Raw genomic sequence first — 15,851 nt, 5'->3', positions numbered from 1 at the left:
TACCAAACTTTTATTGTAACATTTCTCATTCTCTCAAAGACATTTGTGTATAGTTTTGTGTAATTCAGCATATTCTGTTGTGTCATTATTGTGCGCTTGAAACTGTTGCCTCCTCTGTAATAGCTCCAGCATTCCATTTGAGATTTTCTTTTCTTGTGGTTTCTTTGTACATGCATTGTACATGCAATATCATTTGCTGTTTCCAAAAGTTCCCTTTTTACATAATCTCTCTTTTTTTGTACGTCTTTATGCCCTTCATTTTCTAAAATGCTGGACTCATTTCTTAATTTAATTTAATGCGGTATACGTCCTTGTTCTTACGAGGGGAGGCCACAATGTTGGGATCACATATTTACTTCAAACTTGTACACCTTTAGTAGGCTATTAATACTACATAATGTGCAAGTAGTAAGATGCACTACTCCGGCAATTCCAAGAAAATCGCAAGAGAAGTTTTATGCGTCTGTTATGAGGCGTATGTACGTGTTAGTATGTGCCGGCAGTTAGAGTTCATGGTGGTCAAGTGATAAACATTCCAGCTTCATAAGACAAAAATGTATGAGGCAACGGTTCGACTTCTGCTCATATATAATTATTAATCTATTTTTGTCACTGATCATATTATTTAATTTATATGGAACATGAAAGATAATATAATGAAAAAAACCATGTGTATTTTGCATTAAGTATATGCATGAAGTTACAGTTTATGTTTTCCATTTCTGCGTGACAAATATCATCCTGCAATGTGTGATGTTGAGAGCACATCTGTACATTACTCTTGTGGTTTGGCACATTGTGACTTTCTATATTAATGATTGTGAATAATGTCATTCATATCGTTATTTATTGAGGTTTGACTTGGGCTTACTCATCCTTGAAAATTTAATCACAAATAGTAAATAGTCAAATAACATTTGAAATTCACAACAACTTCATGAAAATGCATGTGGTCTTTTTGTTTTTTCATTATATTACCTCTCAGATGTTGCGTGATTTAAATAATGTGACCAGTGATGAAAAAAATATAAGCTGAAAAGTATGTGGTAGCAGGATTTGAACTGTTTCCTTGTCAACAACCCATTTACTAAACGCTAATGCTAACCACATGACCACAACGACTTCTTACAACAGGCATCTTCGCACGGATACATCAGTTACATAATAGATGTGGAAACTTTCTCTTGCCATTTTCTTGGAACTGCCAGAGTAGTACACCTTACTACTTACACATTATGTTGTTTGAATGGCCTACTAAAGGTGTACAAAGTGTGAAGTAAATCCATGATCCCAATGTTGTGGCCTCCCCTTGTTAGATAAATTCTTATAATTTACATTTCTGATTTTATGACATAATTCTTTTTGTAGCTTTGTACGTATTTTTACTTTGCATCTTACTAGTGTTTGAGTACTTGCAATTTGAAAGTGGTCAACAATTTTAATATCAGGTTAGCTGCTCAGTTTTTTACCATTACATACTCTCTCCATCTTCTGTTTTGAATATGAAAAAAGTTAATTCAGAAAGCAAATAACTGAATCCTGTTTTATTAACAGGAAACAGTATACAGCTTAAAAATAAATGTACTCTTAGTTGTTCAGTTTGTCATTGTGCGTAAATATTTTTGTACCATCACCAACAATCACTAATCCCACCTCCATTGCAGAAAGTGATTAACTATAATTTTTTCCAATGTTTTCTGAGACCTGTAGGAGATGTTCATCCATAACACTCACTCCCACTCCACACACCCCTTCTCCTGAATTATGTACACTTTCCAAATGTATCTGTTGATATAATAATGCTAAATTTTTGTATGTTTGCTAGGTGATGCAATACCCAGATTGATGGCAAATTTTGAAGAGTATATGAGATACCTTCCATCAGAGTTGAAAGAGAGAGCTATGAGTGCATTTGGAGGCATCTTAAGACTGCAGGTAACTTTAAGTGCTTTGTAAAGTTATTGTTGAGACTGTATAGTGAGAACAGTGCCCTTTTTATGGAAGGGGGAGTGGGGAATATTATCTTCAGCTTACTATATAGCTATTAAATATTACCAATGCATTATTTGCACAAATTCAGCCAATTGACTGTATTACCTTATACGAGAATGGGCTTGTCATGGAACTTGTAGACTTCTGATATTGTATGATGCAAGTTCCATTATTCCGTGAATGTCCAGTCCTAAAACACTGATGTCCAGTCCTAAAACACTGACAAACTGAGGTGATCAGCTCTTGATATAATCCCTAATCTCTGGCTGGTTGTCATGCCTTCTGAAATTGCACTTATTTGGGCATGGGCATGGGCTAGAACAGTACAATTCATGACTCCCTAAAATATGCATGAATTACAGGTTTTTAATTATGAAATAGAATGGACCACCCAGTAGTGCAATGTATATATTTACAGAATGTGTTTAGTTTGAACGCAATGTTCCTTCACATATGTATACATGTCAGAAGGAACACACACTGCTGACAATTACAGCAGTATTAAATTAGGAAATGTATTTGCAAACAGACACTGCACTAATGTATTTTATGCCAAAACAAAGCAATCTGAAAAGAAAAAGAATGTCTGTCCCTATGCAGGAATCACACGAATGGTGTATGAGCAGTAAGTGGCGTAGGCTATAGGACATTTGGCAGTTTGGGTTGGTCCTGGGGGTGTGCTCAGATAGCCAAAGTAGTTGAGACGTCCACTTGCAACAAGAGGGAAATCTGGGTTTGAATTTTTCATTGTTTTAGTTTTCAGTTAATTTTTTGTAATTTTGACTGGTAAGAACCAATACTCTAACAAAGGATATTACTGTATCCTGCTCTTACAGAATAATACTGCAGCAATAAAACATGAACTAGAGAAAAAAATAACATAAAACTTAAATTGCAAAGAAAACGCACCTTGTACAACAACAGAACACAGTGCTGATACAAGCGTCTGCCAACAGCAAAATGTGTGAAGGGCTTTAGGGAGACTTTGCAGTGCTTCATAACAACAAATTGCTTCCAGTGCGCTTGACGTCACAACTGTTTACATTTTTAGTAGGTACGAGCAATGCACGTGCGCAGTTGAGTCGCAGATGAGTGGTGCCTTCTCCCGCTTCTGGATACAGAAATGTGGTTGTTGGGTGTGTAAGCAGTCAGAGCAAGCAGCGAGATGAAACCAGGCAAACTTTTACTCTCGCCCCCAACCTGCCAGATTCACGCATGCGCGTCAGACCTGTATCTATGGGGGCAATTCATATTCTTGAGGGAAAAAAAACCTTGTGTCACAAAGTGTCTAACATCCAGCGTAATGTGCACTATCGATTACTCAGATTATTTTGAAACACATCCCTGTTGGTTTTTGAACACAGGCTAAGCTGACTTCTGAATGAATCGTAAGTTGATTTTTGAATGTGTGCATAGTGTATGTGATGTCTATGTCAGGGGAATCCTTGTCATATCTAGAAATAAACTTCCCTGCAGGCAAAAAGAGATGGGGCTATACGAGCTGAGCGGAGTAAAGCCATACGGGTAAATGCTGATCACTGTCTGGTTATGTGGTTGATTGGGTTTGTGAATGACCAGCATTGTTATAATTACTAGTGAAATCCATAGATTCAGACTAACAAAGTGAAAATAAACGACTAACAGGAATAACAGCTCCTCAGTGTATCCAAGAAAATGAAATGTTGACAGAAAATTTTTGGTCAGATCGTTACACTAGTAAGGGCCAGTTGCACAGCCTCCAGTTAGCAGTCGCTTAGGTTCTGTTCTGGAATTAGCATGGAAGACGCGTTGTACAAACATGTAAAAACTCCTAACTGTAGAACAATCGCGCGATAACTAAACCGGTGATTCTGGCAGGGTTAGTGCAGTTACCCTGCAAATAAGTTTTGACAATGGCAGGAATAGTTCCAGTATTAGTGATGACAAGATTTTGTTAGAATTAGGAAGGAGAAGAAGCAGGGACATTGCACAAATTATGGAAGAATTTGACAATTCCAAATTTATATAAAAATTTCATTCTACTATGTTTTGATCTCATGCTTGAGAAACTGGAGTGTATGAATGAAATGTGACACTAACAAGGTTTTTGCTTGTAGTAGGCCTACTAGGCATTTGATATTGGTACTTCATGAATTATATATATTCTGTCATGTTATAAAAATGACCATTTGTGCCAGAACAGCCTGGTTTATTTTATATATGTTATAACTGCTGCAATATTAGAAAGGCCTGTTTTGTTTTATATAGCATACAGTGACAAAATAGACATAATCAGATCGAGAAACAACACCACTCTTGGACACTATTTGTATTAACAGCTTTTGCAGTATTTGACAACAACTTTTCGATTTTTCATGTAGCAAAACATTTGGCAAACTTTGTGGAGGTAATACATTCTTTTGCAGAAAGGAAAGCATGCCATGTAAAGCTGTAGCAAGATTAGAGAGAAAAAATTCTAGGAGCTAAGGATTGAAGAAAGGTGTACTGTCTTGCTTGTCTTTTATCTTTCTGGTTTTATCTATCCTATATTTAGTTTTATGTCAAGGAAAAGAGAAAGGTATTGCCTAATAGTCAATAAAGAACACAATTTTTTTGAGCTCTTATTCTCCTGACTAGAAATAATCCTGTCGAGTATTAATTGCGAGCTTTTTTAAGAGGTGCAGAATGTCAAACCAGCCAACTGGGAGCAGGAGAGGCACCAAATACGCTGGGGGGGGGGGGGGGGGGGGGGGGAAATCATGACACCAAAAATTAATCAATGTAGTGTAAAGAAATTTCAGGAATACATTTGTCTGGGTAACATATTTAAGTGATTAACATTGCATGATCACATGTTAATGTAAGCATGACATAAACTATTGCAAATGTGAAATGCTGGCACATAAATAACCTGTGTAATTAGCGGAATGTTGATTGCAATCATGCAGATGTGCATGCATTGTGTTGTACAGGTGCTGGGTGTCAGTTTGTGGGATGGAGTTCCATGTCTGTTGCACTTGGTTGATTTTTGATGCTGTTTATGGATGACTGGAGTTGTCATCTGATGTCCCATATGTGCTTGATTTGAGACAGATCTCAAGATCTATCTGTAAAGCACACTGGGTTACAACAGAGGTATGTGGGCAAGCATTGTCCTGCTGGAAAAGACCCCCTGGAATGCTATTCATGAATGGCAGCACAACAGGTGAAATCATCAGATTGGTGTACAAATTTGCTGTCAGGGTGTGTGGGATAACCATGAGAGCGCTCCCACTGTCATACAAAATTGCACCCCAGACAATAACTCAAAGTTTAGTTCCAGTGTGTCTAGCACGCAGACATATGGCCTCCTTATAATCAAAGCACGGCCGTCATTGGCACCTAGGCACAACCAGCTTTCATCAGTAAACAAGAGACATCTGCTCAGCCCTCCAATGAGCTCTCACCTGCCACCACTGAAATTGCAAACAGCAGTGGTTTGGGACCAGGAGAATGCAAGCTACAGGTCGCCTGTCTCGGAGCTGTCCTTGAAGTAACCAGTTTGTAAGAGTTTTTGTTACTGTGGTGCCAACTGCTGATCATTTTGCTGTTGCAGATACAGTACGACATGCCAGAACCTTACGCCGAACACAATGATCTTCCCTCCCCATAGTGCCAAGTGTCCATCCAGAGGCCTGGTCTTGTTGCGGCCATAAATTCTCATGACCACTGCTGCTAGCAATCATGTACAGTGGCTACATTCCTGCCAAATCTTTCTGCAGTATTGCAGAAGGAACATCCAGCTTCTCACAGCCCTATTACACGATCTCATTCAAATTCAGTGAGATGTTAATGGCATCTTTGTCACCTTAAAGGCATTCTTGACTAACACCAACTCACCACATCCAATCTCAAAGGTAACCAACAAACGTTCATGACTTTTACAGCATGTGTTAAAGGAAACCTGATTTGCATCATTATAGTTGCACTGCTAGCACAACTCTTATGTAACTGGTGCAAAATTTGAATAGATATTGTCTTTCAAATGTAGAATCATGCCTGCCAACTACTGTTTGTGTCACACAACTCTTCTTGGTATTGCGACTTTTCTCTCCCCCTTCTCTGACTGTGTATGTTCTGACATAACTTTGTGAAAAGTAATGAACAATGTGAACTGATAGCTGATATGCATTTATGTGGCTGTGAAACTAAATGCATAATGAATGTGCTTTAAATATCTAAACTGCTGCCTTATTTATAGAAATTTTGCGCCAGCATCAATTTTATCACGAGTCAAATGGCAGAGAAGACTTCAAACAAGGCAATTATGTCAGTTATTTACATATTGATTGGAGCAACACAGACTGTTTCCTTCAAGTGTTTACATAACCAGAATACTTGGGTATTGAGGTATAATCAGCAATGTGGTCCTGAGATTTCAGTGTCAGATGTGCCCACTGCTGGAAAAATCTGTTGGTATGGCACTGTGCATGAGCCACATCTCTAGTTTTTATTGCCATGGCATATCTGCCAGCAAGGTAGACAACGTGTTAATGAGGATGTGATTTCACATTATTTTGATTTCCTTAGTAGCATATACAGTTCTATTAATCTGTTGCCAAGAATACGTGCTCATTCATTATGCAATTGCATTGGGTTTTAAATCAAACCACATATGCTGATTATGAAGATCCATAACATCCTCTTTTTACAAACCTCGCCTCATTACTAAATAAAATCTTAGATTTAAGCATTGGATGTGCACCACATTTTTGCAAGAGGTGTTGAAATAACTGCAATTAGCCACTGCAGCCTTGTTATTGTATAGCCTGGATTCACTGAACACAGTATGGATATAGTAATTGTTCGTGAAGTGCTGCGCATGCACACTCTTCACTGCTGCTAATTGTTTTACAGTGGTTTCAGGACTTTTGTTTACCACATGTAGCACATGCTCCTCCAACTCAGGTGCATGGACTGAGTTAAATCTTCAAATGTTTACCTTTCATGGTGCTAGAGAATCTGTTTTCTAAGACACTTACCAGATGGTACTCTGTGATGAGGATATATTTCTCAGTGTTGAGGGTATGGACTTGCAGACTAATTCTGTATCCTAATTCATAAAACAAAATCATATCCTCAATATCATTTGTGAAGGTGTAGCTTTCCATTAAGAACAAGTTACAGAAAAAATAAAATAAGATGTATTGAACATTTATACATACAAACAGGACAATTACAGTAAACAAAAAAGTGAAGTCATTTGTGCAAGTAGGTAAGGCACCACAGTACGTACCTGAGTTTACTACAGCACAACTCAAACCCCACAACTGACTGCTGACAACCTAATACTCAGACTAACTTGTATCTAGAGCACTGTGAAGCAGAAAAACATCAAAGTGCTTTGTTGGCTCTGTTGATAGAGTACCAGTGCAATGACTAGCAGCAGCAGCAGCAGCAGCTTTATTCATCCATAGATCTCTTTTTACAAGGATATAGAACATGTCAAAGTATTTATAAGTTTAGATCAATTTAAAATAAGCTAATTCATATACACATATATTTACAGACTTCTAGTTAGAGACAATCATTAGATTTACTCCTGGTATAAAATAGTTTTTTTTTTTACAAATAACTTTTTAAATAATGTAATGCCACACTGTTCACTCATTTCCCACTATCAGTCACTGCAAACACTATTCACACATTGTTTACACACACACACACACACACACACACACACACACACACACACACACACACACACACTGGTGATCTCTGGGTCATTTTGTGTACTGCAACTTCCCATTTGCTATCCTGAGAAACTGAGTCAGCATCCCTCCATAATGAGTGAGATGTTGAGCTCAGACAGAGGAAGAGGTGTTAGTATTGTGTTATACATAGCTTGGGAGGTAAGTATTTCTAGAAAGGGAAATAAGAAGGGGGGGGGGGGGGGGGGGGAACATAAAGTGAAGGTGTTATGTGGAATGTTGGATGTTTTATAATCATTATTATTATTATTATTATTATTATTATTATTTGTATAACATTTTTTATCTAACCCCTACTCTGTTTTATCTAAGTAATTCTTCAATGTATAAAATGTATTGCATAACAGATACTTTTTAGCTACCTTTTTAAATAAGTGTATTTTTTCAATTTCTTTTGGTAATTTATTGTACAGTTTTATTCCTTGGTAGGAAATGTTATTTTGAGTTTTATGTTTATTTTTTTCTTGGTAAATGTAAGATGAGTGTGTCTCTCTTGTTGCATGGTCAGGACAGAGCTGTTTGTGCAGTAATTACCAATGTTATTTTTGTTGTGTACAACTGACGGTTAATGTATTCACATGGAGCAGCTAAAATTCCCAGTGTTTTGAACAGATCTTTAGAATGAGCTCAATTAGTGTTTGTGGTTATTATTCTTATCGGTATTGCCTGGAGTTTGAAAATTGTGTCCATATTTTGTGCATTTGTTCCTCAAAAAAGAATGCCGTAGCTAAGAATTGAGTGTAAATATGAATAATATGTAACTAAAAGACACTGCATGCTACACACTGATGATAGGAGTCTAAGGGCATAACATGCTGATGACATTCTGTTTGCAAGTACCTTTGTGTGTTCACACCACTTCAACTGAGAATCAATATTCATTTCTAGAAATTTTGCATTTGTTACAGTCTATAGAGGTGCCATCTACATTTAATTTAACTTTGTCATTTTTCCTCTTCAAACTGAAATTCATGGCATTAGTTTTCTTTATGTTCAATGTCTCTTTATTGCTTATTGACCAATCATAAACTTCCTTGAGGATTATATTTGCTTTCTCAGCAAGTAGTTCTCTTGTTTTCTCAGTGACTATAATATTGCTGTCATCAGTGAAGAGAATTTTTTCACCATGAGTAACACTACTCGGAAAGTCATTGATGTATATCAGGAACAGTATTGGTCCTTATATGCCACCTTGTGGAACCCCTATATTAATGTATTTTGATTCTGATAAGTGTTTTACTAAATGTTTAGATCTCTTCGTACGCTATCTGTTAGGTATGATCAAAACCAGCCATTAGCTTCTAATTTATTTAATACACTCCTGGAAATTGAAATAAGAACACCGTCAATTCATTGTCCCAGGAAGGGGAAACTTTATTGACACATTCCTGGGGTCAGATACATCACATGATCACACTGACAGAACCACAGGCACATAGACACAGGCAACAGAGCATGCACAATGTCGGCACAAGTACAGTGTGTATCCACCTTTCGCAGCAATGCAGGCTGCTATTCTCCCATGGAGACGATCGTAGAGATGCTGGATGTAGTCCTGTGGAACGGCTTGCCATGCCATTTACACCTGGCGCCTCAGTTGGACCAGCGTTCGTGCTGGACGTGCAGACCGCGTGAGACGACGCTTCATCCAGTCCCAAACATGCTCAATGGGGGACAGATCCGGAGATCTTGCTGGCCAGGGTAGTTGACTTACACCTTCTAGAGCATGTTGGGTGGCACGCTATACATGCGGACGTGCATTGTCCTGTTTGAACAGCAAGTTCCCTTGCCGGTCTAGGAATGGTAGAACGATGGGTTCGATGACGGTTTGGATGTACCGTGCACTATTCAGTGTCCCCTCGACGATCACCAGAGGTGTACGGCCAGTGTAGGAGATCGCTCCCCACACCATGATGCCGGGTGTTGGCCCTGTGTGCCTCGGTCGTATGCAGTCCTGATTGTGGCGCTCACCTGAACGGCGCCAAACACGCATACGACCATCATTGGCACCAAGGCAGAAGCGACTCTCATCGCTGAAGACGACACGTCTCCATTTGTCCCTCCATTCACGCCTGTCGCAACACCACTGGAGGCGGGCTGCACGATGTTGGGGCGTGAGCGGAAGACGGCCTAACGGTGTGCGGGACCGTAGCCCAGCTTCATGGAGACGGTTGCGAATGGTCCTCGCCGATACCCCACTAGCAACAGTGTCCCTAATTTGCTGGGAATTGGCGGTGCGGTCCCCTACGGCATTGCATAGGATCCTACGGTCTTGGCGTGCATCCGTGCGTCGCTGCGGTCCGGTCCCAGGTCGACAGGCACGTGCACCTTCCGCCGACCACTGGCGACAACATCGATGTACTGTGGAGACCTCACGCCCCACGTGTTGAGCAATTCGGCGGTACGTCCACCCGGCCTCCCGCATGCCCACTATACGCCCTCGCTGAAAGTCCGTCAACTGCACATACGGTTCACGTCCACGCTGTCGCGACATGCTACCAGTGTTAAAGACTGCGATGGAGCTCCGTATGCCACGGCAAACTGGCTGACACTGACGGCGGCGGTGCACAAATGCTGCGCAGCTAGCGGCATTCGACGGCCAACACCGCGGTTCCTGGTGTGTCCGCTGTGCCGTGCGTGTGATCATTGCTTGTACAGCCCTCTCGCAGTGTCTGGAGCAAGTATAATGGGTCTGACACACCGGTGTCAATGTGTTCTTTTTTCCATTTCCAGGAGTGTAGAATCTTGTGGTCAACTGCATCAAACGCCTTAGAAAGATCCAAAAATATGCCTGTGGCACATTCATCTTTATCAAGAGCAATAAGTACAACTTTTGGGAATTCTACTATGGCTGACACTGTATTTTTGCCACTTCGGAAACCAAACTGTAATTCGCTTGAAAGATTGTATTTATTCAGATAATTCATTAATCTGTCTTTTTATAATTGCTTATATTATTTTTGAGAATGCTGACAGCAGGGAAACGGGCCGGTAATTTTCTGTGTCTTCGTGCATTACCTTTCTTAAGCAAAGGTACAACTCTTGCCTGTTTTAACTTCTCTGGAAATGTCCCTGATGTGAAGGATTCATTTATTATATTTGTTAAGGGGCCTTATATAATCCCTATGCATTGTTTCAATACGCTCTTTGATACTTCATCTTAGCCTACAGACTTTATATTTTTTAGTTTTTGAACAGTTTTATTGACTTCATTCTCTGTGGTGTACTGCAACATTATTTACAGGTGTTATATTAGTTTTGGGGAATTTTTGCTGTAACTTCTCTGCAATACTTGAAAAATACTCATTTACGTAGTTTGCTAAGTGTTGTGGATCATTTATTACCCTATCCCCCTCCCTTAACAGTATGTTATTCTGTGTCTGTTTGCTTCTCCCCGTTTCCTCTTTTATAACATCCAAGACTGCTTTGCTTTTATTCTCCGCATTATATTATTATTTTGTCATTAAATGACTTTTTTGCTGCAATCAGCACCTTCCTATAGATCTTTCTGCATCTGTGATAGAAATTTAAGAATTCTGGATCATTGCAAATATTTTTCATGGAACTGAGGTGTTTAAGCGTTTGGGAGGACTTCTTAATACCTGTTGTTAACCATCTGTTTTTGTGAGATGTTGATACAGACATGCATACTTTTGGAAATGCCTTTTCAAAGTTCAATTTAAACAACATGGAAAATTGAGAGAATTTCATATTCACATTGGTTTCCTTATACACTTCATCCCAGGTTTGTTCTTCTAGTCCTTTTGAAAAATCTTTTATTTTGATTTCTGATAGATGTCGGTTGTAGGCTTGTAGTTTAGGGACTGATTCAATGCCTGATTTTACTGTTGTCATTTGACAGAGATGGTCTGATAGTCCAAGATCTTTCACAGCTACATCACATTTTTCCCTGACCATATTTGTGGCCACATGGTTAATTACTGATGCAGTTGTTGTAGTTACCCTTGTTGCACTATTGACCAGTTGGGACATGCCAAAACTTTGAAGGATGTTTATGAAGGTGCTGCTGGATTCATTTATATTAGTGTTGATGCTAATGTCCCCACACAAAATTATGTCGACCTTTGTACTTGAGACTTTATCTAGAACTTCTGTTAATTTATTGAAAAAAGTGTCCACACTACCACTGGGAGATCTATACACACACAAAATGATTAATTTCTTGGTGATATCAAGCCCTGTTAATTCAATAACTGATATTTCGAAGTGTTTGTCTTCACTTACTGTACTGAAGTCATGTCATGATTTGAACTGTTTTCCTTTTCTCATATAAATGCATGAGCCTCTACCCCTTGAAGTAGTTCTGCAGTAAGAGGTTGCCTTTTCATACACTGATTATGCTACATGTTGGATTTCTGTGTCTCTACACCAGTGCTCAGTAATACAAACTACTGTGCAGTGCAACGATTGGAGCTCAACTTTTAATAGTTGTATTTTATTTTTTATTGACTGCATGTTTTGATGGAGGATTGTTAACAAGTCTGTGATATGCCCCTTGTTACTCTTTCCAATGACTTGTTTTTCTTCATGACATTTGGTATATGTGATATTTGAGGTATTAAAATTTGTCTTGTGAGTGATTGTTTCAGTATTTTTTAAAGTGCTGGAGATACTCTTTAGGCAGGGGAACCTGTTGTTTGGATTTATCATAAAAAATACCTACTTTTCCTACCTATGACAACAGGTATTTGACCATGTGTGGCCTGAGATCCACCCCCTATACTTTCATGAGTCAGCTGTACCAATCTTCCCTTCCCAGTCCTGTTTAGGCGTAGGCCATGCCTAATGAAACCCCATCTGTTAATAGTCTTGAAGGGCACCAGAGAAACGTGAGCAAAGCTGTCTGTCCTCAGAGCCATCCCTAACCCCACATTGATACACCTTCATCGAAGTGTGGTCGATTATGACACCGGAATAGCTCAACAAAGTGTGTGTTGGTGCCATGAGACAGAGAAGCTATCTTGTCCAGGTCACCATCTGTGTCATAAGCCCCAACTCTGTCCAAACTGTTTCCCATCCCACCCGCTATCACTGCATGGTCCTCTTTTGTAAAGTCCTTACATAAAGACCCTAGGTCCTCTATCTACAACCAAGCATCTTTCAGCCCCTCAAATGAACAAGTATTCAGATATCAGAAAGTGTGCATTTCTAGATCCATGTTTACTGGACTTGGTGGGAATGTTTTTATGTTCTTTTAACATACTAATGAAAGCCAGTGATGGAATTCCAGCTCAACATGTTTGCTATTTAAATTCGTAAATACTTACAAATCATAAAGTACTGTATACACCCACTCTTATGTTTGTGGCATTAAGTTTTCTTACCATTTACAACACTTTTTATTGCTTACATCAAATTTCCTGTGTTAACGATTTTAATTGGCACTAACACGTATGTGATTTTCCTGCAATTTACACTTTATGAAACAATGTCCATAGAGAAGAAACAATAATTGGCATAAAAGATGCTGGCAAGGTACTGGTCTTCAAGTAGTGTTTACAAACATTAGGCAATGAAGTTTCTTGACACCAGGGTGCTCTACGCAGCAGATCTGAATTGGTAACTCTCTTGAACGATCTGTGCTTTGTCTCTTGCTGCCACTCTACTTGGTGTGGCAGCCGATGGGAGAAATTTGAAGTACTGCACCTGTTTTTTCATCCTTAAGTGCAAATATTTACGTAAGTATTTTTTGTGATGTTTTACAAACAAGCAGTGTGAGTTATGGTTTGTGTGTGTGTGGTTTTCTGCATAATGGAGGGGCATGATATATATTATAACCTCAAAAAAGACCACTACGGTGCAAGAGAGGCAGAAAACAACACGGAACAATCACATAATATACTTAAGTAAATATTTGCACTTGACAGTGTGAATAAATTCTCGAAATACATTCTGCTTATCATGAAAAAATATGTATCAGATGCAGTGTTTCATTATCTAAATAATGAAAGTGTAAAAGTGGGTTTCCACTATATTTACATATGCTGATTCATATCATACTTTATAAATATTGAAATCAAGGTATTATACAATTGAAGATTAATGTGTGTTTGTCTTCTTCTCAACATAGCCTGAAGAGCAGACAGAAGAATTGCTGCATGTGACAAATCACTGGTTTTCCAGGATACATGCAACTCCATTGGATTTAATTATTGCATACTGTTACCAGCCATTTCCTGACGTGCAGTTGGCAGGTCTCAAGCTCATACAAGTTATTGCAGAACAGCCATGGGGAGTCCAGGAAATCAATAAACAAATTGGTCAGTAGTATATGATTTCTGTGCACTTGATCTTTTCATATACACAAAGAGAATCAAGAAGTGTGTTTCAGTGTTCTGCTAAGTAGGTTTGGGACAGTGACTTAAAAATTTATTCAGTAGTCTTAGGTTATTATATTAAACTTGATTTTTAGATAATGACCGAATTCTGTGTTACCATGGAATGAAGTACTATGTTCTCTACCAGTGTTGTTTCACTTTGACAAGGTAGTGTTGTCCTTCATTGTCACATTACTATTTCATAAGTGAAATGTTACAGCTGTTGAGATACTAGACCCTTATTTGGGAAGGGTGAGATTCAAATCCCTGTCCAGCAGTCTTGATTTATTTTTCCTTAAATTACTTCGTGTGAGGATCCATGTGGTCCCATTAAAAATAATATTATCCAAAAATTCAAACTGACTGTCACTCTGTCTTTGTGTATATTAAATTCTTTAATTATGTAGATAAAAAATGCACTCACCAAGCAGCAACAGGACAACACACATATAAAGGTATTTAAATGTGCAAGCTTTCGGAGCCAGAGGCTCCTTCTGCTACCAGAAGGGTTGAAGATGAGGACAGACGGGTCAAGGAAAAGGACTGGTGAGGTTTAGGACATAGGGAGGGTTTATAGAAGTCGCCCAGAACCCCAGGTCAGGGGAGACTTACCGGACAAGATGAGAACAAAAGACTCTGTGTTAGCAGTTAGTCTTTCCTTCTCATCCCGCCTAGTAAGTCTCCCCTGACCAAGGATACTGGTTGACTTTCCCCGAATTCTCCCCATTTCCTAAACCTCACCAGTCCTTTCCTTCACCCTTCAATCCTTCTGCCAGTAGATTAAGCACCTGGCTCTGAAACTTCTCCTACCACCACTTAGTGAGTAGATTATTTTATCTATCCAGTTACATTATATTTTCAAAAAGTGATTAGTTTTGTTGATATATACTAAATTCTGGTATTACTATAAGAGAATGTGTAGGTGGAGGGAGGGATAAGAAAGGAATACCATATAATTTCAGACTGAAACAGCAGCAGTTGGCAGATAAAAAATCCATATGCCATTCTTCACAAAACTACTGTTCGATACATGCATGAAGGGAGGATCATCTTGTAGATTTGTAACAAATGATGCAGGGTTTATTTTATTATTATTATTATTAACTTTTAGAGGTGTGTGTGTGTGTGTGTGTGTGTGTGTGTGTGTGTGTGTGTGTGTGTGTGTGTTAGTTACTGTCACCTATGAATAACTGAATGTAATGTTTGCTTGGGGTTGCTTCAGAGATATGTGTCGTAGATGACATACCAAGGGAATTGGAGGTGTTTTATACATCAGCACCAATGCCTAAGGCTCACTTGCTACAGGTGCTTCATCAACGTTTAAGTGGCAAATCCAATATCTTCTTGTAAAGACATCTTTCTGTACATCCTGAATTACATGTAAAAACATTTGATTACCATGCCAGTATTCTGGTGTATAAAGCTTATATACCAGTCCTGTCTTGCAAACAAAGTAAATCCTCATAGGTTGCAAAAAGTTAAATTACACTGCTCATTGCAGCTCACTTTCTTAGACATAAAATTTCACTTGCTCAATCTTCAGAATTCTTCACAAGCATTTTCACACTTTCCAGTCAAGATTGCGGCCAACTTGAAAGTGTATCATGTGTCTCCATGAAAAAATATAAATTTCGGTAGTAAAAGAAAAACGTGTGCAAGTTGTAAGAATGAAATACTAAAGCTGAACGAATGAATATCCAGTCTACAGTTTACAATCGACAATCAAAAAGTGGAAATAAGTAAACTACAATCTGAAAAATGTGACGCTAATGAAGAAAGAAGACTCGGTCTT

At 38.8% G+C, this 15,851-nt stretch overlaps 1 protein-coding gene across 1 annotated transcript in view; it reads left to right on the top strand.

Moving 5' to 3' along the window:
• The window catches only part of LOC126298719 (26S proteasome non-ATPase regulatory subunit 5-like), a 183,038-nt gene that overhangs the window by 160,732 nt on the left and 6,455 nt on the right, over nucleotides 1–15,851 (top strand). Inside the window, exons 6-7 of the mRNA XM_049990145.1 lie at nucleotides 1,826–1,935; nucleotides 13,813–14,002. Of these exons, the coding sequence (XP_049846102.1) occupies nucleotides 1,826–1,935; nucleotides 13,813–14,002 (300 nt within the window). The remainder of the gene's footprint in view (nucleotides 1–1,825; nucleotides 1,936–13,812; nucleotides 14,003–15,851) is intronic.

Source organism: Schistocerca gregaria, chromosome X, assembly GCF_023897955.1.
Source record: "Schistocerca gregaria isolate iqSchGreg1 chromosome X, iqSchGreg1.2, whole genome shotgun sequence".
Classification (NCBI taxonomy): Eukaryota; Metazoa; Arthropoda; class Insecta; order Orthoptera; family Acrididae; genus Schistocerca; species Schistocerca gregaria.
Note: the sequence above shows the minus strand (reverse complement) of the source record. Positions and strands in the feature narration are given on the sequence as shown.